Source organism: Lemur catta, chromosome 6 (assembly GCF_020740605.2).
Source record: "Lemur catta isolate mLemCat1 chromosome 6, mLemCat1.pri, whole genome shotgun sequence".
Lineage (NCBI taxonomy): Eukaryota > Metazoa > Chordata > Mammalia > Primates > Lemuridae > Lemur > Lemur catta.
This window is the reverse complement of record NC_059133.1, coordinates 346,048-370,623: the sequence shown is the minus strand read 5'-3', so window position 1 is coordinate 370,623 and position 24,576 is coordinate 346,048. Positions and strand designations below refer to the sequence as shown.

General features: G+C 49.2%; 1 protein-coding gene and 2 long non-coding RNA genes across 4 annotated transcripts in view; 2 read left to right on the top strand and 1 right to left on the bottom strand.

Moving 5' to 3' along the window:
- Positions 1-4,912: 4,912 nt before the first annotated feature.
- Positions 4,913-15,402, top strand: LOC123640349. 2 transcript variants are annotated; one of them, XR_006735952.1, is made up of 4 exons: positions 4,913-4,979; positions 7,146-7,259; positions 8,281-8,407; positions 15,324-15,402. It is a non-coding gene; the product is annotated as an uncharacterized LOC123640349 (long non-coding RNA). The 2 variants fall into 2 exon arrangements; XR_006735953.1 differs by lacking the exon at positions 4,913-4,979 and adding an exon at positions 7,022-7,033.
- Positions 8,427-14,081, bottom strand: LOC123640350. Its single transcript, XR_006735954.1, has 3 exons — positions 13,981-14,081; positions 13,551-13,630; positions 8,427-8,517 (listed from the first exon to the last, which is right to left on the bottom strand). It is a non-coding gene; the product is annotated as an uncharacterized LOC123640350 (long non-coding RNA).
- Positions 15,403-22,748: 7,346 nt separating the features above from the next.
- The window catches only part of SHANK3 (SH3 and multiple ankyrin repeat domains 3), a 52,124-nt gene continuing 50,296 nt past the window's right edge, over positions 22,749-24,576 (top strand). The window contains exons 1-2 of the mRNA XM_045555300.1: positions 22,749-23,048; positions 23,386-23,589. Coding sequence (XP_045411256.1) covers positions 22,749-23,048; positions 23,386-23,589 — 504 coding nt within the window. The remainder of the gene's footprint in view (positions 23,049-23,385; positions 23,590-24,576) is intronic.

Here is a 24,576-nt window from a genome sequence, read left to right as displayed (position 1 = left end):
CTGGAAGGAACATTGATCATGATTCTCTCTGAGGGCTGCTACCTGTGAGGTTCCATCCGTATAAGAAGGCCACCTTTTCTAGCCAAGCCACCTCCCCCCAGCCTGTTTTGCCACCGTAGGAGCCCCCACTCTTTCTGTAACCTCAAGATGGTATATAAAGGTCTGATCTCCGTGGGGCTTGGGGTAGTCACTCTGTGGCTTGCCCCGTGCCTGTTAATAAATTCATCCCTATGCCTTTTGTTAATCTGCCTTTTGTCAGTTGATTCTCAGTGAACCTTCAGAGGGTAAAGGAGAGGTTTTTCCCTGGCCCTACAGTGTTGGCATAGTTGGTAGGAAAACCCAAGCCACCCTGCTCTTCTGGGAGCTGCAGTCAACCCAGGCCCCGATGGGCTGGTGGGAGCATAATAAAGTCTCACCAGCCAGGCTCCTGGCCTCTCCGTGGGATCCAGTCGCACAGACAGTAAAAATCACTGTTTTTGTCTTTTTCCTCTCCAAAATCTTGATTAATGGGAGGAAAAGATTTATGTGATTAATCTTGAGTGTAGCCACTCTGGTGTACTTTTTGGTATGAATATCATATTGCCCGATCCTTTCCCCTCAGAAATTATCTTTCCCTTTGTATTTGTCTTTGGTTTTCTCTTCTCAACAGGAGTTTTCTGTGGTGTTAGTAAGAGATGGTAAAAGATTTTTGTCCACCCTTTGAGTAAGCAACAACGGAAAAGGGGGGAGAGTTTTCCTTATACTGTCTTTATTTATTTATTTGTAAAAATTTTTCCAGAGATGGGGGTCTTGTTTGCTGCCCCAGGCTTGAGTGCAGTGGTGTGATCATAGCTCACTGCAGCATCCAACTCCTAAACTCAAATGATCCTCCCACCTCGGCCTCCCACGTAGCTGGGGCCACAGGTGTGTAGTACCACACCTAGCTAATTTTTCATCCTGTCTTTATTAGGTCTTTTGATTGCTTGGAAAACTGAGCCTCCTCTCTAGCAAAGAGTGAAGATTTTTGCTTTTTGCAGTCTTTTATCACTTATCACTTTGGTTAAATGAATATTATTTAAAATGACTATTATTTTACACTGACCTGTGTAAAAATCTATTTTGATCAAGTGTTTTAAACCTTTTTTTTTTTTTTTTTGAGACAAGAGTCTCGCTTTGTTGCCCACGCTAGAGTGAGTGCCATGGCGTCAGCCTAGCTCACAGCAACCTCAAACTCCTGGGCTTCAGTGATCCTACTGCCTCAGCCTCCCGAGTAGCTAGGACTACAGGCATGTGCCACCATGCCTGGCTAATTTTTTCTATATATATTTTAGTTGGCCAGATAATTTCTTTCTATTTTTTTAGTAGAGACGGGGTCTCGCTCTTGCTCAGGCTGGTCTCGAACTCCTGACCTCGAGCGATCCACCCACCTCGGCCTCCCAGAGTGCTAGGATTACAGGCGTGAGCCACCGCGCCCGGCCTAAACCTTTCTTATTTTATTTTTGTTATATTTTTTAGGCCAGTCAAGTGAAGCAGTGGGAGTGGAGAAGGGACAACGAAATCTGTGACTGGTTGTGATGAGTTAGTTGTAAGCACCACTGCACTCAGACCAGTGTTTTTAATTTCACTATTGTTTTAAACCTTTGATATTTGACAAGTTTCCCAAAATCAAATTTCAGATTTTAAAATTAAATCTTTTTGACCTCATAACTATTGGACATTCCAAAAATAACCCTTGGAAGTCCAAGAAAGATATATTAGGCTTATTTGGTATGTAAAAATCATATGTGGAACATTGCCAGATGAGAAATGGCGTTTACCTTTCTTTGAGTTATATTTATATAAATGTGTTATTAATGTGTTCCAAAATTGTATGAGATTCCTAAAATTCTGTTATGTCTTAGTATGTTATCAGTCATAATTATGATTATTATGTAAAATTGTTGTATGCCACAGAAATAACCAAATTTCTTTGTCAATCGGATTTTTAATCATGGCTATTCTAAGTCTTTTGTTATCTACAGACAATTATTGTTTTACTTTGATTCTTCTCAAAAAGCAGTTTATAATCAGCTACAGTCCAAAATTTGCTTCTTTTTCAAGGAAATTCATGAAAAGGACCCTGATAAGTACCTTTGAATTCAGGTTTGTTTGTTTTTTTCCTCTTTTCTTTTTTTCCCCTCAGGAAATATAAAATTCAGGTTTCTGATAGCTTTGAAGATCATACCATTGGACCAGGTAAAAAAAAATTCCAGAACACTAATAAAAAAAAAAAAAGATGGGTTCATGGAGACTGCAAACCCTGCATCAAGCAGAGCAAGAATTAATTGCGTGGTGCTGAAGCGAGAGAGGACCGAAATGATTTTTTAATGACTTTTTGTTTGAAACATTGATGATTCTTTTTTTTTTCTTTTTTTCCTTTTGTTTTTCTCTCTCTTTTTTTTGTTTGATGATTCGTTTTATGTTTTGTTTTCCAGAGTCAAGAAAACTTTTTTCTCTTAAACTATTTATAGCTTACAGCAATTGGGTAAAGTATACAAAACTGAAACATTTACCTTTCTCTCTACCTGATTTATTTTTTTCCCAGTCTTTTATGTGGTTTATTTTCTGCCTTTAACCATAATAATATGACATCCAAATTTTGTCTTAGCTGGCAGGTCTGTAAAAACATTTATTCACCCCACTCACAGGCGAGGCAAATACTGCTTCTTGAAAAGGTGCCACCATGGGCTCTCCGGTCATCCAACCCAAGTTTCCCCCTTGCATGATTTTATCTTCACTTTATTGTGCAGCCACATCATTGAATTTCGTTCTAGACCTTAACTTTTCCATTCTTTTGCTGTGTTTTTTCAAAGAATGTGTCTGACCTTTACTGCATCATATATAGAGGCCTGGCACATGTGCAATGCACCTCTTGGAATGGGACACAGCTGTTGAACCAAACCCATCTAAGAGTGCAATCGGGACCAAGAGACTGATTCAAGAAGGTATGGAACAATATATTTAAATTTGTTCTTTTCTGGTTATTCCATTCCCTTCCTCCCCCGTTTTTTTTTTTTTTTTTGAGACAGACTCTCATTCTTTGCTGGGGCTAGAGTATAGTGGCATCGTTACAGCTCACTGCAACCTCCAACTCCTGGGCTCAAGTGATCCTCCTGCCTCAGCCTCTGGAGTACTCGAGTAGCTGGGACCACCACTCCCAGCTAATTTTTCTATTTTTGAGTAGAGACAGGATCTCGCTCTTGCTCAGGCTGGTCTCAAACTCCTGGCCTCAAGCTGTCCTCCCGCCTAGGCCTCCCAGAGTGCTGGGATTACCACCCCCTGCTGAGTGCACCTGTTCTTATCTCTGCTAGCCAGGCCTCCTCTCCCTCCAGTAACCTGTCTTGTCCCTATAACCTAATTTACCACTGTAACCTGGTTTTGGCTATGCTCCCAGCCTGAGCAAGGCTCTGTGGGTCCCTTTCTGTAACCTCAAGGTGGTATATCAGCTTCTGAGACCCATTAAGGGGTTGGAGTCGGCCGGGCACGGTGGCTCACGCCTGTAATCCTAGCCCTCTGGGAGGCCAAGGCGGGTGGATCGCTTGAGGTCAGGAGTTCGAGACCAGCCTGAGCAAGACCCCGTCTCTACTAAAATTAGAAATAAAAATTATCCGGACAACTAAAAATATATATAGAAAAAATTAGCCGGGCATGGTGGTGCATGCCTGTAGTCCCAGCTACTCGGGAGGCTGAGGCAGTAGGATCGCTTAAGCCCAGGAATTTGAGGTTGCTGTGAGCTAGGCTGACGCCATGGCACTCACTCTAGCCCGGGCAACAAAGTGAGACTCTGTCTCAAAAAAAAAAAAAAAGGGTTGGAGTCATCACTCTGTGGTCCTCCCTGTACACTTTGATAAATTCATATGCCTTTTCTCTTACTGATCTGCCTCTTGTCCGTTGATTTTCAGTGAACCTTCCGGGGGTGAAGAGGAAGTTTTCCCTTAGCCCCTACAGTTTCCAGTCTGTTGAACTGTCACGTGGAAATGACAAATGCTCTTCTCAGTGTAAGAGAGGGCACCGCAGAGGGGGGATAGGTGGGCATTTTACTTGATGTGGCCACACACCCTGAGGTCAGAGGTCAGTGCAGTAACTGGCCCGCCCAGGGCATCCCCCTTCAGCAGCCCCTGCCCTGGGCAACTCCTCTAGGGCAGGTCTCTCGGGGGTTTCTCTCACAGGGCGGCTCCCCGCTTGGCCTTGGGTTCCCTCACAAGCTCAGGGCAGGGATACCTGTTCCCAGGAAGAGCAGCACCTGGGCTCCCTAATGGGGAGGGTGTCCCCTGGTCAGGGACCCTGGAGCCAGTGGGAAGGTGGACAGGGCTCTGGAAGGGCCTCTGGGGGCAGAGTGTGCAGTCGGGACTCGACCTCCACCGAGGCCCGGCTCTGGCTGGGGAGCTGGAACTTTCCTGATGAAACATGAAAGCTCCAAGTCACGGGGGCCGAGTGGGAGCAAAGCCAGAGGGGCAGGGACTCCTAGGGGTGGGGTGGGGGTGAGCCGAGCCCAGGCGCGCTGACCTGCAGGCAGCGGGAGGGGCTGGTCTCCCAAAGTGACAATCCGACACGGTTTCCGTGCCGGCACATGGGGGCGGGGGCTGCCAGTGCTTCAGTATGAGCCAGGACGGAAAGCTTTTCTGTGGCCCAGAAATCTTTGAATCTGTAATTGGAGCTATCACAGCTGGTTGGCGCTGTGAATTGGAGTTTAAAAGGAATCAACCAAAAAAGCATTTTCTTCTCTTTCAACTACAAGCTGGAAACTACCCCAGGACCTGCCCATTATTCCCAAGAAGAGCCTGGGGTTATAATGTTATGCAGATGGTGGCACTTTCCGCCTGGGTTGTGCCCCCTCCCGCGTGTGCCCACGTGACAGCTGCATGGGCCCAGCCCTGACCTCGGCCCGGAGGAGGGGTGGTGCGCTGCCAGCTATGTTTGTTCAAAGGCGAGCGCTGCGGGCTGTCCTCGCCTTTGGAAATGTGAGTTCTTTTTCTTTACTGACAGAGCCCCAGTTGGAGAGAGCATGCTGGGGCTTGGGAAGTGGCTCTGGATGCCTGGGGCTCGGCTAATTTGGGACTAATGCCCACAGCCAGCCTTGCAATGAGGGGCACCAGCCTTGTCCCTCTGCACCTTGGACGGGGGGGCAGGAGAGGGCTCTGCGTGGGCAGGGCGGGGTGGCTGAGCTGCTTTACTGTGCCCACGGGGCCCACGTGGAGGAATTCTGCAGCAGCTCATGGGACCTGCTGACCTGGGGACCCGGGACACCCGAGGCCCCTACCCAAGCTGCATTTCCTCCCCCTCAGCCACCCTGAGGATGGTCCCAATTCCAGAAGGGCTCTGCGGGTCCCAGCTGGGGGTGCTTGGCCTCACCAGAGTGGCAGGTACCAACTGGGAGGTTCTCATGGAACCTACTGGAATGGAGAGGGAGGCAGGAATTACACATAAAGTCGTAAATCAATACATGGAAGGCGTGCACTGGTTTGGCCTGAAAAGGGAGGATATCTCCAAGCAGGGATTACATGTCATAGGCGGGTTTAAAGATTCTTTGATTTGTAGTTGGCTAAAGAAGGGAAGCTTTGTCTAAAGGCTTGGACCGTTTTAAGTTAAGATGAGGGGAAGTCTGTTAATCAGAGACAAGCCAGCAGACGTAGACTCAGACTCAAGTGATCTGTTAAGTAAATTGAGGACCTGCAGGTGTGGTTTAACAAACAAGTCCTACCATCCTTATAGCTCACAAAATTATAGAAAATTGAGTAAAAATGTTATCAGAAATGCTAATTTCTTCCCGGGAGGAAGTTCTGCCCCGCGCAGCTTCTTTTCCAGTGTTCAAGGAATGAGACAGGGCTCAGAGGAGGCTCTTTTCAGGCAGATCTAGGCCCCGACGCGGCCGCAGAGAGTGGCCTCCAGACCTGGCGTCTGTGGCAGCTGGGACCCCCAAGGCAGAGCCCAGTGTGGATGTGGCCGTGGTGGGCAGAGGGGCAGCTGCTGTCACATGGCCCACGGGCTAGAGGAGCGTGAGGGCTGTGGGGTGAACCCGTGGTCCGGTTTCCAGGGCAGGGCAGGGGCCATTTAAAGTAAACCCAGGAAGAGAAGTCAGAGACGCCAAAACAATCGTGCCTTTTTGCAAATCTCATTCAGCCAAGTCCAGAGGAATGGATACTGGGGGAAGATGGTCCTAAATCAAGGCAGAACTGACACAATGACCACGGGTCCTGGATTAGGGCTGGTGGGGCTGGTGGGGCTGGTGGGATGCCCGGGAGCTAAAACCAGGGCTCGTGAAGCCCATGGGAAAGAAGGTGACATACTGGAAACTCCTTGGTTTAATGGAGAAAAAGGCACTTCAGGGCTGAGGGACACAGGAGTGTACTGTGCTCCACCCACTCAGCTGTCCTCTCATTGTCCTGTGAGAGGGCCTGAAGGACACGCCTCCCCAAGACATTAAGGGGTACATTGTGGAGTGGGGAGGGGTGACGACCCCCATGCGAGGCTCTGGAGAGCCTGGCTGCCGTAGGTGGGGAGGATGGGGCGATGCTGCCTAGAAACAAAGGGCAGAGATCCGGGATGGCAGAGGCCATGCGGCTGGCCAGGCAGGTGAGGTCCCCAGGGTGGGCAAGCTGAGTGGTGTGGCCCCAGAGAACCTTGGCTCATTTTCCATGGGGCCACCCTCTAGGACAAAAGCAGAGGGCAGCACGGGGGTGAAGGGGTGGAGCTGGTGGAAAACCCTGGGTCTCAGGATTATGGCCCGGACTCGGTCACAGTGCAGAGGAGCTGAAATTCCTCTTGCAATTCCTGGATGTGAGTCATTCCCAGACCTGGAGCCCTCTGCTGGATCCGGCGGAAACACCCAAGGCTGCGCTGTGAAGACAGCCTCCCCCGAAGGGAGGTGCAGCTGCTGGCCAGGATGGCCGCGCTCTGGGGGAAGGGACACCCCAGGCTTTCAGGGATTGCTGGGCACTGGCTCTAAGCTGAGGCCACTTCCCGGACACTCTGATGCCTCCATAGTTCAGTAGTCAGAGGGGGCTTTGGATGTCAGGTGAGGCATGGATTTGGGTTACAGCCCATCTCACCGTGGACACAGTAGGTATGTGTGGATCTATCTTATGTTAATTTCCCCAGTTCTCAAGCATATTGTCTCATTTGAATAGATGTTTTGAGCATCTGGCGGGCGGGTGCACACGCTACCTGCTGACTCAGGCCAGGGCTCTCGAGGTGGGAAGCCCAGCAGAGGCCCCTGGAGCTCCCCTCCTGCGTCAGCTGAGGTAAGACCAGCGACTCTGACACACAAGCCCACATTTCAGTGGATTAATATAATAGATGTCTATTTCTTGCTAACAGAAAGTCCAGCTTGCTATGCGGGTGAGGATGGAGGGGTTCTCTACTCCACATAGTAATTTAGGGACTGTAAGGTTTTTGGATAGACCAGTGCCAGAGAAAGAAAGACGAGCAGAGTTGAAAGGGGTAAGCAACGAGGCTTTATTGGGGCGCTCCCGGGCGAGGTTCACGGGCCCCAAGAGAGAGAGACCCGGGAAGTCAGATCGCCCAGAAGTCTGAGTGGGTTTATATATGTTTTTAGGGATGGGGATAGGGGTTTCTTTGGCAGGAAGATTTATGGTGGGGAGAACAAGGAATTGTCCCTTGCAGTTTTAGGGCGGGTATTGAGAAATAGGAGGAGCCGGTGGTATGTGTGGACTCCAGGAACCGAGACTCTTATCAGGGTAACCATCCAGGTGTGGCCGTCCTTTAACTTAGCTGGGCCTTGCAGGCATTGTCCTTGGCAGGTCGTGGGCTTCTTCTTTTTCCATTAGGGAGGGGAGGGGTGCCCGCCACCAGCCTTACAGGGACCACTGCCATTTTGTATGTCGGCTGTAGGGCATCCTGGAGGTCCACAGCCAGCCAGCAGGAGGGTGAAGAAAGAGCACGCAGGACCGAGCAGGGCATTTTTATGGGTCAGGGTTAGGAGTGGTACACATCATTTCTGCCCAAATGGATTCCAGAACTCAGTGACACGACTGTACCTAGATGCAAAAGGGGGTTGGGGAAATAGAGGCCTTGGCTGGGAGACATGGTCTGTCTGGAGCCAGCAGCTGGGGCATCAGCTTCCTGACTCCTCAGTTCTCTGACTGTGGCAGAGAGAGTGACTCCCCAGGGGACTCGTTCTACGGTGTTGATTCAGAGAGGGTGTATTTTCTAGAAGCTCAGATTGGACATTTCTCTTTTAGTTCTTCCAGTGATTTTGTAGGTACCGATTCACTGTATTAAATCTCTTTCTGCTCAAACTAGCCACACATGGGTCTGAAATCTGCACCTGAACCCAGGCTTTTACAGTCGGAGAGACATCCAGGAGCTGAGAGGCCACAGGGTGATCACGTGGAGGGACGTGGATGACGTCAGAACTTGGGGTGAGCAGGTAACCTGTGATCCGGATGCCAAAATCCTCAGTGAATGACAGGATGTGGTTGACCAAGTGGGATCCATTTGATCACCGCTATGTCCCCAATGTCTCCACTTTAGGGGTGGCTGTGTGTATGTAATAAATGTTTTCAAATGCTGAATGTTATTCAGTTCATTTATGGATGCATTTATTATGTAGCCAGCAAGAAATCATTAAGCATTTATATGTGCTGAGTGCTGTGGCTGAATAAGAAAAGCAGATTTCCAACAATATAATCTAAAACCCATCTATTGCAAAACATTTGGAAATGCTGATTAAAATACAATAAGCATTCTTTTATATGCATAGCTGAACTTGAAAAAAAAAAGTAAGGATATCCCCAGAGACACAAAATGAAGAGGAAACTGAAACCAACACGGTAAATGTGCATGAAATTTGGGGCACTGTCAATCCCGGGAACTCGAACCCTGGGTTTCAAGAGGGTGTACAAGGCGAGACAAGGACTTAGGCCTATGCAATATAAGAAGCTGGAAATGAGATTCTCACATAAAATCAGGACTTTTGAAGATCCACAGTCTCAGTAAGAGGCTAGAAAGATTAGAAAAAACCTACTTTCCAGGAAAGAGAAATGAAAGATTTTGTAATGACTTTACCACCAGATAGAAATCAAATCTCCTCTGAGAATTTATACATCTAAATTTATCTTCACATGGGTGTGGGGTTTAAATACAGATTACAGATTACCTGGGTGGTTTAGAATTGAGTTGAAGTGGTTGTAGGTTGGCAACACTGGGGCACCTGGCAGGAGCAGATGCAAATCCCCTCTGGAGGAGTTTGCCATCCACTCTCCAGGTTCTCCAGATTACGATTAGCCAAACATGAGATCACAATCTAAAGTCCCAAAACATGTAAGTATGCTTAAAATGTTCACAGAGATAAAAGATGCAATTATAAAATGAACACGGAATGAGAAACTATCAGAAAAGATAAGAACAAAGAAAAGAAAGAATCTGATAGATTTGAAAAGGAATAAACTATAATGTCAAAAAAGACAAAAAATTGACTGCTGAGATGGGGGTCACACTCTTGCCCAGGCTGGAAGTGCAGTGGCATGATCATAGCTTACTGTAGCCTCAAACTCCTGGGCTCAGGTGATCCTCCCACCTCAGCCTCCAAAGTAGCTGGCATTATAGCTACTTTTCTTTTCCTCTTCTGAAAATATTTTTTCATCAATCTCATTCTTAAATGAATGAGAACTATAGTTCTGAGTGAAAGGTTATTCTTAACCCTCTTTCTTAACTGTCACTGTTGCTCTCAGTTTAATTATTTCTTTGGGAGATATTTATCTTTTCTTTTTGACTGTTTTTTTTTAATTGACAACTGAAAATTGTATATATTTGTCATGTACAACATGTTTTAAAATATCAGGCTGGGTGTGGTGGCTCATGCCTGTAATCCCAGCACTTTGGGAGGCCAAAGCAGGAGGATCACTTGAGGCCAGGAGTTAAAGACCAGCTTGGGCAACATAGCGAGACCCTGTCTCTAAAAAGAAAAAAAAAAAAAAAGAAGGTACACATTGTATAATGGCTAAATTGAGCTAATCAACATATGCATTACTTCACATACTTTTTTGTGGTAAGAACACTTAAAATCTACTTTCTTAGCAATTTTCCAGTATACATTTTTATGAACTATAGTCAACCATGATGTACAATAGAGCTCTTGAACTTACTTTTCCTATCTAACTGAAATTTTGACTTCCTTGACCAATCTCTGCCCCTCTGCTCCCAGCCCCTGGTAACCACCATTTTACTCTCTAATTCTACGAGTTCAACTCTTTTAGATTCCACATATATGTGAGATCATGCGGTGTTTGTCTGTATGTGCATGGCTTGCTTCACTCAACATTATGTTCCTCAGGTTCATCTGTGTTGTCAAACATAACAGGATTTCCTTCTTTTTAAAGTCTGCATAGTATTCCATGGTGCATTTATACCACATTTTCTTTATCCATTCATCTATTGATGGACACCTAGGTTGATTCCATATCTTGGCTATTGTGAATAATAGATGACGGACATTTCAGTGGGCAGGTTAAATAGCAGATTAGAGACAACAAAAGAATTACTGAACTAGAAGATGAGACTGAAGAAATGATCCAGAATACAGAGTAGACAGCTTAGGAGATGAGCAGAAGTTAGAATGAGAAGGTCTAATATATTTTAAAAATTTTAAATCTTTTTTAAATTTCACACTTTAAAACTTCATGAAGTATATTCAGAATGTTGTGGAACCATTGTGACTATCTATCCATCTCCAGAACTTTTTCATAATCCCAAACAGAAACTCTGTATCCATTAAACAGTAACGGCATATTATTCCCTCCCCCCATCTCTTGATAACCTCTATTCTGCTTTCTGCCCTGTGAATTTGCCTACCCTAGATATCTCAGATAAGTGGAATCATATATTTGTCCCTTGGTCTGGCTTATTTCACTTCACATAATGTTTCCAAGGTTCATCCCTGAGGTCTTGTGTTTTTAATAGGAGATATTGAGGAGATACAATATTCAAGAAGAGAATAGCAGAGAATTTCCAGATTTCATGAAAGACATAAATCCTCAGATTCAGGGATCATAACAATCCTGAACAAGATAAGTAGAACTAAAACAACACCTAGCACATCCTATTGAAACTGAATATATTAAAGACAACAGGGTCTTAAAAGAAACCAGAAAGAACAAATCATCTACAGAAAGAATGACAATTAGATTAACATTTGTTTTGATGGCAACAACAGAACCCAGGCGACAAGAGAATAGTAAATTAAAAATGTGGAGTGTAAATAATTGTTAATCTAGAATTGTATGCCCAGTATTGCAGAGTGCTAGCTGCCTATTCTAATGCGCAATCTGCCTTCTTCCTTGTTAAAAGAGGCCAGATTTTATAGGGGCAGTATGCACCCAGCTAAGAAAGAACTAAATGTCCTAGCCCCCATTGTGGCCAGACCCAGTTTTGGCTAATAAGATGTAAGTAGAGGCACTGAGTAAGTTTTCAGAAACTTCCTGAAGAGGGTCAGACATGCACTCATTAGGACTAGAGGAGAACTTTCTAAATCTGATAATGGCAATCTACAAAAGCCCTTCAGATATCATTCTGTACTTAATGGTGAAATATCAAACACTTTCCCCTATGATTGAGAGCAAAGTAAGGGCACTTGCTCTTACTACTTCTATATAACACCATACTCATGGTCCTAGCTGTTGCAATAAGGCAAGAAAAAGAAATAAAAGATAGAAAAATTCAAAAGATGGAAGTTAAATTGTCTTCATTTGCCAATGACTTGATTATTTATGTAGAAAATCCTAAGAAATCTATAAAAAAGCTACTAAAACTAAAAAAATTTAACAAGGTCACAGGCTAAAATTTTTATGTACAAAAATCAGTTGTATTTTCTTATACTATCAACAATTAGAAAATAAAATTAAAATTAAAAATAAATGAAATTAAAAATTTTCTTTGCAATATATGAAATAACACAATTCTTACAAATAAATTTAGCAAAAATATGTAAGAATGCTACATTGAAAACTACTAAGCCTTGCTGAGATAAGTTAAAGTAAACCAAAATAAATGAGGGAATATCCCACGTTTATATATTGGGAAATTCAATATTGTTAAGATGTCCATTCTCTCAAAGTATTTACAGATTCAATGCAATATCCAGTGAAATTCCCAGCAGGCTATTTTCTGGGGTAGAAATCAACAAGCTGATTCTTAAATTTATATAGAAATGAAAATGACCTAGAATAGCCAACAAAATTTAAAAAGAACAAAGTTATAGGACTTATACTATCTGATTTCAAGACTTGCTGTAAAGATACAGAAATTAAACAGTGTGTGTGTATATATAGACCTTGAAAAAAGTATATAGATATAGATCAAAGGAAAATAATAGAGAGTCCAGAAATAGACCGATGCAGTAGTCAGCTGGTTTTTAACAGAGGTGCAAAGGCAATTCAATGACAAGTCTTTTAAAAAACGGTGCTGTGAGGTTCCTAGAATAGTGAAATACCTAGAGACAGAGAGTAGAACTGTGGTTACAAGTGGCTGAGGGGAAAAGAAATGGGGGAATTATTGTTTAGTGGGTGGATGGGATGATGAAAAAGCTGTGGATGTGTACAGTGGTGATGGTTGCACGGCAATGTGAATATACTAAATGGCACTGAATCACACACTGAAAAATGGTTAAAATGGCCGGGCACAGTGGCTCACGCCCGCAATCTCAGCACTTTGGGAGGCCAAGGTGGGAGGATTGCTTGAGGCCAGGAGTTGGAGGCCACAGTGAGCTGTGATCATGCCACTCTACTCCAGCCTGGGCAACAGAGTGAGACCTTGTCTCTTAAAAAAATAAAAATGGTTAAATAATTTTTAAGTTATGTATACTGTACCACGATAAACATATTTTTAAAAATTTAAAAAAATGGTTCTAGAACAACTGGACATCCCAAGGGAAACATCAACATTTTCTTGACACAAAAATAAAAAATTAACTTGAAATTGATCATAAACCTACACATAAAAACTAAAACTATAAAACATAGGAAAAACTTTTATCTTGTGGGAGGCAAAGATTTCTTAGAACTAAAAGAATATCAACAATAAAAAAAAAAGAAGTTGAATTCTATAATAGTGAAAAACTTCTGTTCTTTGAGACTATTGCAAAAATAAAAAGGCAAGCCAAAAAATTAGAGACCTTTTGCCATATATTTGTCTTACAAAAAACTTGCATCTGGAATATATAAAGAGCTCCTAAATTTTAATAAGCCAATCTTCCCAGTTTTTAAAAAAATGGGCAACAGACTAGAACAGACACTTCAGAAAAGGTTTGTGAATGTCCAATAAAGACATGAAAAGAAGCTCAATATCATTAGTCATGGGGAAATGCAAATTTAAACCCACAACGAACTAGCACTACAGATCCATTAAAATGACTAAAATGAAAGACTGACAATACGAAATGTTGACAAAGATGTGGAGGAAATGGAAAAAGTTGGAATGCGAAATGGTGCTACCACTCTGGAAAACTGCTTGCCAATTTCTTAAAAAGTGAGCATGCATCCCTGTAAGGCAGAGTCATTCGATTCCTAGGTACTCACCCGATAGAAATGAGAGCGTAAGTCCACACAAAACCTCATACAGAAATATCCACAGCAGCTTTGTTCATCATTGTCCCAAACTGAAAACCACCCAAATATGCATATCAGCAGATAAACCGATATGCGAAATGGGGTATTTTTATAAAATGGAAGAGCACTCAGAATGAGCTGAGGGGGATTCACCCCTGAGGGGCTCCCTCTTGGGCGCAGAAAGGGGCCGGGGTCCCCCCGCAGTGCGGAGGTCAAGGAAGGGGCTGGGACACTCTTTTCTTTAAAGCTACGCCCTGCTTGAAGGGACAACTCCCCCTCCCCTCTGGCCTAGGGGTCTTTCTAGCCCCCGCCCTGTACTTAGGGGGCGATTGTGTGCCTGCAGCTGGAGTAGCGGGGTGCACCCCCTCTGGCAGGGCCCCCCCATCCTGAGGCCACTCACTTCCCCAGCAGCCCTGGCGACCTTCAGGCTGCACAGCCGACCGCGTCGAATCTTCCAGAAATTCCTCCGCGTTGCAGTTCCAATCACAGCCCCCATCCTCGTCTTCCAACTCGGAGATGCATTTAGTATAATACTTAAAAATATACGTAGGTGTCTTTATCACTACTGTACCATAAACTTAAAAATGGTTAAAATGGTAAACCATATGGTCTGACCACAATAAAAATACATACCTAGATTTTAAATCCTTGACGGCCTTTGGGAGGGCAGAGAGGTAAACACGCGGGCAAACGCACGGTCTTGAAGGAGAAGATTATTAGGATCCCGAGTGTGACATTAACTGGACAAATATTTCTCAATTCTAATTTCACATTTCCATGTTAACGTATCTGTTAAATTTTTTATTATTTATTTATTTATTTATTTTTTGGAGACAGAGTCTCACTCTACTGCCTTGACTAGAGTGCTGTGGCCTCAGCCTAGCTCACAGCAATCTCAAACTCCTGGGCTCAACCGATCCTCCTGCCTCAGCCTCCTGAGTATACGGGCCTACAGGCATGCACCACCATGCCTGGCTAATTTTTTTCTGTATATATTATTTTTAGTAGTCCAGATCATTTCTTTCTATTTTTAGTAGAGACGGGGGTCTCGCTCTTGCTCAGGCTGATCTCGAACTCCTGACCTCCAGCCATCCTCCCACCTCGGCCTCCCAGAGTGCTAGGATTACAGGCGTGAGCCACCGCGCCCGGCCCATGTTAAAATATCTTTAATGCTCTAAGAATACACAACAAAGACCAGCCGCCCCTCCACACTGCCCTGCTTTGCTGCTGTCTGTGAAGTTTGCATCAGACCACTCTCCTTTGGCGGAGGCAACAGAAAGCAGATCCGAATCGGCTTTGGCAGGATCGCGAGTGTCCACCGTGTACCAGGCCCGCGCTAAGTGTTTTGTGCGCACCTGGGAGCAGCTTGGGAGCCTCTGAAGGCCGCTTGGCTTCACACCTGGCACCGACTGGGGCTGCGTGGCCAGAGTGGAGCGGGGAAGGAACCGCTCCCACCGCCCCAACTACCCGAGCAGAGTGACACAGAGGAGGGCGAGGAGCTTTCCTAGGCCGCCCGGGTTCTGTGGCGGCTGAGCCGGGATTCGAATCCAGACACCTGCTCCAAGCTCCGCCCGTTACCTTCTCTATTGTGTGAACTTTCAGCCTAGAAGGAGGGATGCTTATTGGCCTCTGAAACCAAACTGCAAGAAGAGCAGGAGGGCTACTGGATTCCAGGGACTAAAACTAGGGACTCAACCCCCGTCAGAGGTTTCCCTCCCCCATCTGTGTTTCCTCTTCCTGTAGGTTGTTCCAGGCTGGAGCCTTGGTCACCAGCAGCTCCTGAGCTCACACCTGTCCCCTGCACCCCAAGAGCGGAAAAGCCCCTTTGCTGTGAGAGGCACAGTCCCAGTACGGGATTCTCATTGTCCCTGCTCGGGTCCCTGGCCCACTAGTTTCCCAGCGACCTTGGGCAAGTTCAATTACTTAAAGACAGTTAAATGAGGGCTCCCCCTTCCCCGCCCGGCCCCCCACTCCAAGAGAAACAACAGCAACAACAACAACAACAACAACAACAACAACAACAACAAAGGAAGTTCAAGGAGAGCAGTCACAGTGGCTTGCTCAGTGATTTTGTGATAATGGAACGAGTTAATACATGGAATACATTGAGAATGGCATGTAAGTGCTCAAAAACCTTAGTGAGAAATCTCTTTTTATAATTCTTACTGCATGTGTCTTTTTTATTGAAGCAATTTTCATAAAACTTTGAGGTGATCTTCCTGTGAGAAAGTTTCTCTGTGAAACTGTCATCATTGCCAGTTTGGGGGTTTGAATTATAGTCCCCTTTGTGGTCCTCAGGGCCACAAAGCCAAGACATTACCATAAAAGGAGTCCTGTGCTGCCCGTGCTCTTCTGAAGGGACACACCTAGGCTACGTGGGGCTCCCACAACCTAGGCCCAACACGAGTTCATAACCCCAGACCACAGACCACAAAATTCTCACAGCAACAGCCCACCATGAGCGAGAGTCAGTATACCACACAAATAGCACAACTGGACTACCCAAAAGTTCACATAATGAAACTATTGACTAGAAATTTAAAAGTAGATATTTTTGAAATGATTAAAAATAAAAGAAGACATTTTAAAATTGCATTACATAAAAAATGAAAAGTCAATCTAAAAAAAGAGCAAGCAGATTTGAAGACGTACCAAATAAAGCTTCTGGAGATAAAACCTATGGTCATTTGAAACTGAAAACTCCGCGGACAGGATTAATAGTAGATTGAATATAGTCAAAGAGAGAATTAGTGAGATAGAAGTCAGAATTGAGAACATCACCCAGAATACAGCACACACAGGAAAAAAGCTTTAAAGGACTGAGAGGAAAATAACTAAATTTACAGTCTACACTGGCTAAATTATCATTCAAGAATAAGGGTGAAATAAAACATTTCAAAGAAAGACTAAAAGAATTTGTCACTACCAGACATTCATAAAAAAAATTTCTAAAGGATGTCCTTTCAGGAAAAAGAAAATTGAATCTAGGAGAAAGGATTGAATTGCAAGAAAGAATAATGAATAATGAAACTGGTTTACATGTGACTAAGTCTAAACAAGCATTCACTATTTGATGGTGAGAGCTACAAGATGACTAATGCGGAGGTAAAAACAACATGGGCAAAAACCTATAGGATGAGAGGAGTCATTGCGGTTTGAATATTCTAAATTCTTCTTATTACATGGAAAAAAGAGAGAGATACTAATTAACTTTAGATTTTGTTAATTATGCATGTTGAAAATTTAAGTGTATGTATGAAAATGACAGAAAGAGAATGCATAACTTCTGCACCAATGGCAGCTGGAGGGAAGGGAATAAAGGAAACTTGATCAGGCCGGCTGTGCTGGCTCAGCCTGTGGTCCCAGCCACTCGGGAGGCTGAGGCAGGAGGATCGCTGGGGCCCAGGAGTTGGAGGCTGTAGTGCGCTGTGATGACACCACTGCACTCCAGTCTGGCGACAGACTCTGTCTCAGGAAAAAAAAGAAAAGAAAGAAAGCTGGATCACTCCAATGGCGGGTAGAAAGGGAGAAAGAAGCAGCATAAAGACAAAAAGGACAAACAGAGAACACAAAATAAGATAGTAAAACTCAATTAAAATATATCATTAATCACAATAAACACACTATTAAAGGTTGAAAAGTGTCAGAGTTTTAAAAAAGTTAAAGGTTGAAAGTTGTCACATTGGGTTTTAAAAACATCTAGCCTTACATGCTATTTACTAGAAGGCACCTAAGAATGTAAAGACAGAAAGGATAAGTGGAAAATGATGGGAAGAGGTATGTGAGAGGCCAATACTCATGAAAAAGTACGTTGTAGCTCTACTAACGGTTGGGAAAAAATAAAATTAAGGCAAAAGACATTATTAGGACTTTCCCCCCTTCTCACTACTGCACTTGACTAGTCTAAACAACAGCAACCACAAAAAACATTATTAAGGATAAGAGTGGGTCCCCTATAGTGATATAAAGGAAGAAATTTATCAGGAAGCTATAATAATTCTAAACCTGTTCGCATTTAATAACAAGGCTGCAAAGTATATAAAATCAAAATTGGCAAAACTCCAAGGAGACACTGATAAAGCCACTATCACCGCAGAGATTTGAACACATTCTTCTTGGCAATTTATATATCAAGCAGACAAAACATTAGAAAGGGTACAGAACATTTGCATAAAACAAGCTTGATCCAATGGAGATTATATATGAATATCATTAATATATATGAATATATATGAATTAACATATGCCATAGATATGAATTGTTGGATTCAAGGATAGATACAACTGCATCCAACAAATCCTATTAAACAGATAGGAAACTTTTACAAAAATGGACCAGGTACAAGGATACAAAGAAATTCTTCACAAAACTCCAAAATATCAGTATCATCCAAACTTCCTTTTCTTACCATAATGTAATAAAATATGAAATCAGTAACAAAGGGTTAGTTCTTCCCCTATAAAAAACTAGAATACATTGGGAAATTTAAACAACCATATTTGTCAGCAATTCCCATGCCAAAATACATAATTAATATTAGAAAATTAGAACAAAATGAAATTAAAAATACTACTTAAGAATTAAGGAGGGCTGAGTGTGGTGACTCATGCCTATAATCCCAGCACTTTGGGAGGCTGAGGTGGGAGGATTGTTTGAGGCCAGGAGTTTGAGACCAGCCTGGGCAATATAGTCAGACTCCTGTCTCTACAAAAAATAGAAAAATTAGCCAGGTGTGGTGGTGCACGCCTGTAGTCCCAGCCACTCAGGAGGCTAAGCCAGGAGGATCACTTGAGCTCAGGAGTTCTAGGCCAGCCAGGGCAACATAGTGAGACCCTGTCTCTTAAAAAAAAAGGGGGGGGGCAAGAAAAAAAATAATAAAAGAAAAGAGTGGTCTGAGTGCAGTGGTGTTTATAACAAACCCATCACAACCAGTTAGATTCCTTTGTTCCTTCTCGGCTCCCACTGCCTCACTTGACTAGCCTAAAAAAAAAAAAAAAAAAGACTGGAGGGTGGTAACCAGAGTGGTCCTTGGAAATGTACAGCCTTAAATGCTTATGGAGAAAGACTAAAAATTAGTAAGTATACATCTCAACTAATTTAGAAAAACAATCACAACAAAACCAAAAAAAAGTGGAGAAGTAAACATAACAAAAAACAAAAAAAGAAAATAGGAATCAGAGATAACAAAAAAATGAAAATCTGATTCTTTAGAAATAGATTTGTATCCCTAGAAAAATAAAACTTAAATCAGACTTAAGATGAAATAGAACCTAAATACACCTACAGATATTAAATAGCTAGAAGCAATAAAACTTCTACTCACAAAAAGCATACCAGATCCAGAGTTTTACAGTCAACTGAGCATTCAAGGCTTCCTGTGTCACCCAAACTGCTCTGGGATTTGGGAGGGGACCGATGGGAAGAGAGACGGTTGGGTGCGAATCTGCAGATGAAGGCTGAAGCCTAGACTGACCCGCCCAGCAAGGACGTGCAGCATGGCTGTGCACCAGGACCGTTCCGGGGGCCTGGACGTGCCAGTGAACCAAACAGGCAAAGCCCCTCTCCACGGGGAGCCTGTTTGGGCAGGGACAAACCAAGAGTAAACAACAAATAAGAGAACCAGAGTTTGCGAGAAGACAACAGGGCCTCTGAAGGAAGACAATAGACCAGAGTGGGTGAGGTGGGTCCACCTGGGCAGAGTGTGGACCGGGACAGGGACCCCCGTGAGTTGTCATGGAAACCAAGGCAGGTGAAGGTTCAAGGGGGAGTCAGGGTAGCTGGAACAGAAACCGGTGATAGCTTTTGGAGACCAGGCCACTGTGGACTGAGGAGAGAGAGGGAGGCCAGAGCTGGGATTCAGAAGAGGAAGTGGGCTGGAAGGAGTGATGGCCAAGGGCAGGATGGCGGGATGGCAGGAGGGGACACATCTGAGTGCGGCTGAGTGAGGCAAATTGCCCCACCAAGAGGCGAGCCAGGCCTGGGCGGAGTGGGCCCACCGGAAGGCCAGAAACTGGGGTGGGGTGTGAACCAGCCCCACTGGAGGGCCTGGGCATCGCTGGCACATTGAATGCTGAAGCAGGGAGGGGAGAAGCCACCAGGGAGGACCTTCCTGGTGGCCGTGGGGCCCAGGGGCGGCTGCGGGCACAGGGCTGGGCTCCACTGAGGGGGCTGCCCCCAACACCGCACCAGGCACTATTCTGGGTGCTTTGCCCACAGGAGCGCCCCCAGGCCTGCCAGGCCTATTTGTGTCTAAATGTGTGTGGGGGAGACAGGAGGAAGTGGGGATGGTGAGAAGGACGGATCTTTCTGGAGTTTTGGCCCTGAGGGAAGGAGGGGAGAGCAGAGGGGCCTTGGTGTCCTGCGAACCCTGGAACCCTCACGTTTAAGGACAGAGACAGGAAAACAGCAGTGGGGCCAGGCCAGGCCAGAGGTGGCCCTGCCTGGGAGGTGGGGTCTGGTGGGCCTGAGGGAGGGTGGCCTTGAGGAGCCTGGGGACTGTGCTCAACAAAATAAGGGGCAAAGACACCCCCTGTCCCTTGGCTTCCCTCTCCAGGAACCCACCCAGAGGACGTCATGTGTCTCAGTGCTTCTGGGTATTGTTATTTTTGCTGTTTGCCGGGGTGGTGGTGGAGCTGGGAGTGACTCAGGCTTGGACCCTGTTCCCTGCACGCGTCATACGTGCCGGGCACTGTGCAGAGCCTGAGCTCGGGGCAGCGCTGAGCAGGGGCTCTGGTGTGGCCCTGGGCAGTGGGTCTCCCGCCCAGCTGAGTGTGGAGCTCATCAATCTGTTGGTTGCCAGTTGGCAAAGACATGAGATTTTCTCCCGAGAGCCTCGGCAGCCAGAGCCACAGTGCCGGGGTCGGGTGGCTGGAGGAGGCTGAAGGGGCCCCCGTGAGGTCCCGTCTGGGCAGGGAGGCCAGAGGGAATATGGCCAGGGCCTCAGGTCCATCCAGACCAAGGGCAGGTTTGCAGGGAGAGCTCCAGGGAGAGCGAGGGGGCCTGGGCTGTCAAGGTCTGGCTGTGGAGAGAGGTGCAGCCTCCTCCCTCCCAGCCCCGCTCTGGTGGGCTCTGGGGAGCACCGTCCACCACCTCGAAGCTGGCCGCAGTGGGCTACAAGGCTGGGACCTGGGAGCAAAGGCAGATGGAGGTGTGGTGGGAGGCGCAGGGTGTGGGGATGGCAGGGCAGGGCAGGGCGGGCGTGGGGGCCTGGGTGCTGGGCAGGGGGGAGAGACTGGGGCAGGAAGACGGTGGAGACACAAGAGGGGCCGTGAAGCACTAGTTTCCTCTCTCCAGGGCTGGGCCACAGGAAATCCAGCCCTCATGCTTCCCAAGGTGTTTCCTGAAGATAAGTGGGCCTGGACAGCCCTTCCTGATCCCTGCTCCCCCCGCCCCCACCCCTCCCATCCTGCCCTGGCCTCTGGGGGACCCCCAGCTGGCCCACTCAGGCTGGCCCCACGGCCTTGGGAGGAGCCGCCACAGGGGTGGGAGGGCTGCGCATCCTGGGGCCGCACTTCCCGGGCAGGGAGGGTCTGTCCCGGCTTGGGAAGGAGCCGGACCAGACCCACAGACAGCGCTGGAGGGCGGCGGGCAGGTCAGTGCAGCTCCGAGGGCAGAGTCTTCCTCAAGTGGGGCAGAGCTCCAGGGAAGAGGGGCCCTACCCTGGGGTTGGCCAGAGGCTGTTTTGGGGGCAGAGGGCTGGTCAGAAACTGTACCCGGTCGGGGGCACTTTGCGGTGGGCAAGGCAGTGGCCAAGGGGGATCTGTGGGAAGAGGAGGCTGTTCTTGGAGGGGGTGTCCAGTGCTGCTCTGTGTGAGGTCAGGGTATTTCTAGGATAATTCAGGTTGTCACAGGGAGGGGTAGGGAGATTTCCTGAGTGTATGAGGGCCAGGGCAACTCAAGGTTATTTCTGGAAGCTCAGGAATAACCAGTTCTGCAGGTGATCCGGGGCTGCTCTGGGAGAAGGGGGGAGGCTGGGGTTAGGGGCCGTTTCCCCCCCTACAGGCAGAGGGTTCCCCCCAGCCCAGTCAGTCCTACCAAGGCTGTCAAGTGTGGCTGCTTTTCTGCGGGGTCAGGGGCTGTTTTCGGGGGTGGGTCAGTCAAAGCACGTTGGGAGAGTTCCCCGGGTGTTGGGAGCTGTTTCGGGAGACGAGGGCTTTGCCGACGTTCAGGGGCTGCTCTTCGCTCCGGGGGCCTCGTGGGCACAGGGGGTGGCAGTGCTGGTACTGCCGTGAGGCCGATGGGGTTGGGGGACCTGGCGCGCTCCGGCGGGGCCGCCTGAGCTAGTTTCTTTACTGAGCTCCCCCTCCTCCGCCCACTCATCACCCCCTCCCGCGTTGCCACGACAACGCGTAAAACTAAAATTCACTTCCCAGTCGCAGGTGGAGACTAGTAGCGCCCCCTCCCCTAGCCCTTCTCCGTAGGTCGCGCCCCCATCCTGTCGTCGCTAAGGTGACGGGGAGGGGGCGACAGGCGGAGCATCTCCCGGCCGACCCGGGGTCTGGGGAGGGAGTCCGGAGCAAACTCCCCAAACTCGGCTGGGGTCGCGGCGCCGAGCTGAGCCCTGCGGGGCGTGGTCGAAAGGGTTAATTCGGAAGGCCCCGTCACACGGCGACGGGAAAGCCCCCGGGGCCCCCAAGGCCGGAGGTTCCCCTTGTCTGACCCCCGGGACTGGGGCAGGGCTGGTCCCGCCATCTCCTCCGGGCCTGGAGTCGGGGGCCGGTGGAGTGGGGGGGACGCCGCCACCTCTAGAAATCAATTCTGTTTTCTCTCCCCTTCCTGCCCTGCCTCGGTGCCCTAACGCAGCCCCCGAACCGGCGCGAGGACCCCCTCCTCCGCACCGTCCCCTGCGGTCCGCGGATGCTCGCCCGCTGCGAAAGGGCGGCGCGGCTTTCGCTGCTCAGCCACTCCCCTCCCGCCGCGGCCTAGGACTCCCCCACCCCGAGCACAGCCCCCCAGGGCCCCCGCCCGGTGGCTGGGCCCCCCGCCCTCCGCACACACCTCCCACATTACCCGGGACCCCGCGCGTACCCCCCAACTGGCCCGGAGCCCTCCCGGCCCCCGCCTCCGGCGCAGCCCCCTCGCCACCCCCGCTTCCCTCCCGGCTCAGGCCCCCTCCCCCCGCCGCCCCCGCCCCCGGGGAAGGCAGGCGCCGAGCTGAGCCGGGGCCGATGCAGCTGAGCCGCGCCGCCGCCGCCGCCGTCGCCGCCCCTGCGGAGCCCCCGGAGCCGCTGTCCCCCGCGCCGGCCCCGGCCCCGGCCCCCCCCGGCCCCCTCCCGCGCAGCGCGGCAGACGGGGCTCCGGCGGGGGGGAAGGGGGGGCCGGGGTGCCGCGCGGAGTCCCCGTGCGCTCCGCTCCCGGCCGCGGGCAGCCCCGGCCCCGGCCCCGGCCCCGGCTTCGGCGCGGGGATGGACGGCCCCGGGGCCAGCGCCGTGGTCGTGCGCGTCGGCATCCCGGACCTGCAGCAGACGGTGAGCCCCGCCGCCCCGGGCAAGGCCGGCCCTGCGCTCCCCACCCGGGCTCCCCCACCCCCGCCGGGCGCGCCCAGCGCCCCGGACCCCCGGCCCACGGCTACTCACCCCTCCCCCGCCGCCTCCGCCGGGACCCTCCCCATCGCCGGGGCGGGGCCGGGGGAAGCCCGGCCCCCGGGGCGGGGCTTCGGTCGCCGTGCGCGGAGGCGCGGGGTCCCGGCCGTCCTTATCCGAGCCCCGGACTCCGGCAGGGGCCCGGGGCTCGGCACCCTGCGCGGAGCCGGGCCGGGCGGGTCCGCGCCGGCCGGGTCTGCGCTCACGAGCCGCTCCGCTGCAGAAGTGCCTGCGCCTGGACCCGGCCGCGCCCGTGTGGGCCGCCAAGCAGCGCGTGCTCTGCGCCCTCAACCACAGTCTCCAGGACGCGCTCAACTACGGGCTCTTCCAGCCGCCCTCCAGGGGCCGCGCCGGCAAGTTCCTGGATGAGGAGCGACTCTTGCAGGATTACCCGCCCAACCTGGACACGCCCCTGCCCTACCTGGAGGTGCGGCAGGCAGGCCCGGGCGAGGGGGCAGCGCGCAGGGTGGGACCACTGGGCTCCGTGGCATGATCAGCGAAGGGCATGGCCTTCGCTCACGGAAGGAGTTAGGGTGGGAGCCGTGTGCGTGAGGGGCTGTGTGCAGGGAGCGTGCACAGTGTGTGCAGTGAGGGGTGTGCAGTGAACAGGTACGGTGAGCGGTGTGTATGGTACACACCACCGGGCAGTGAGTAGTGTGAGCAGTGTGTTTAGTGTTGCGGCAGGCAGTATGCACAGTGAGCGGGGTGTGCAGCCTGTGCAGTGCATGCAGTCGGCATGTGTGCAGTGGGCAGCACGTGTGGTGCGAGCGCTGAGCGTTCTGCCGGGAGGAGTGTGAGCAGGAATGAGTGCGGGAGGGTACGTGGTGTGCGCAGCACACCTGTGTGCACATTTGTCCCTCTCCCCCAGCTGTGCAGTCTTCTGAAGGCCAACCTAGGTCCCCTCCTTTGCTCACCCGTCATGATGTGAAGGTGTATCGAGTGCCCTGCCAGGCGTGGGGACACCGAGTCAGTCCTGACTGGAAGGTCTCAAAGTTGGGGTGGGGGGAGGCGACCACGGTGAGCCCTGAAATGAGATTTATGGAGGCTGAGCTCGAAGTTAGTCCGGCCTCTGTGGCGGCCCAGGGAAGTGGGGGTCAGTCGTCCTTGGAGAGGGGCGTCTAGGAAGTGAGCTAGAATCAGGTCTGGGGAGAGGAGTGGGCTTTTCCAGCGACTCCTGGGCAGGAGCGTGAGAGCACTGCGGGCTGCGGGGCAGCGAGGCGCGGTCTCCCACGGCACCGCCAGGCGTGTCCGAGCGTGGTGGGCAGCAGCAGCTGTCAGTGTTGTCTGTCCAGCACGGGAGTGTGTGTGTCGGGGTTTGCGTGGCTTCGGGCTGTGCTGCGCGGAGGGGTGTGCCGGAGGGCAGTGAGCGGGGTGCGGTGCGGCTGACGTGAGCAGGACGGGGTTCGTGGCGTGT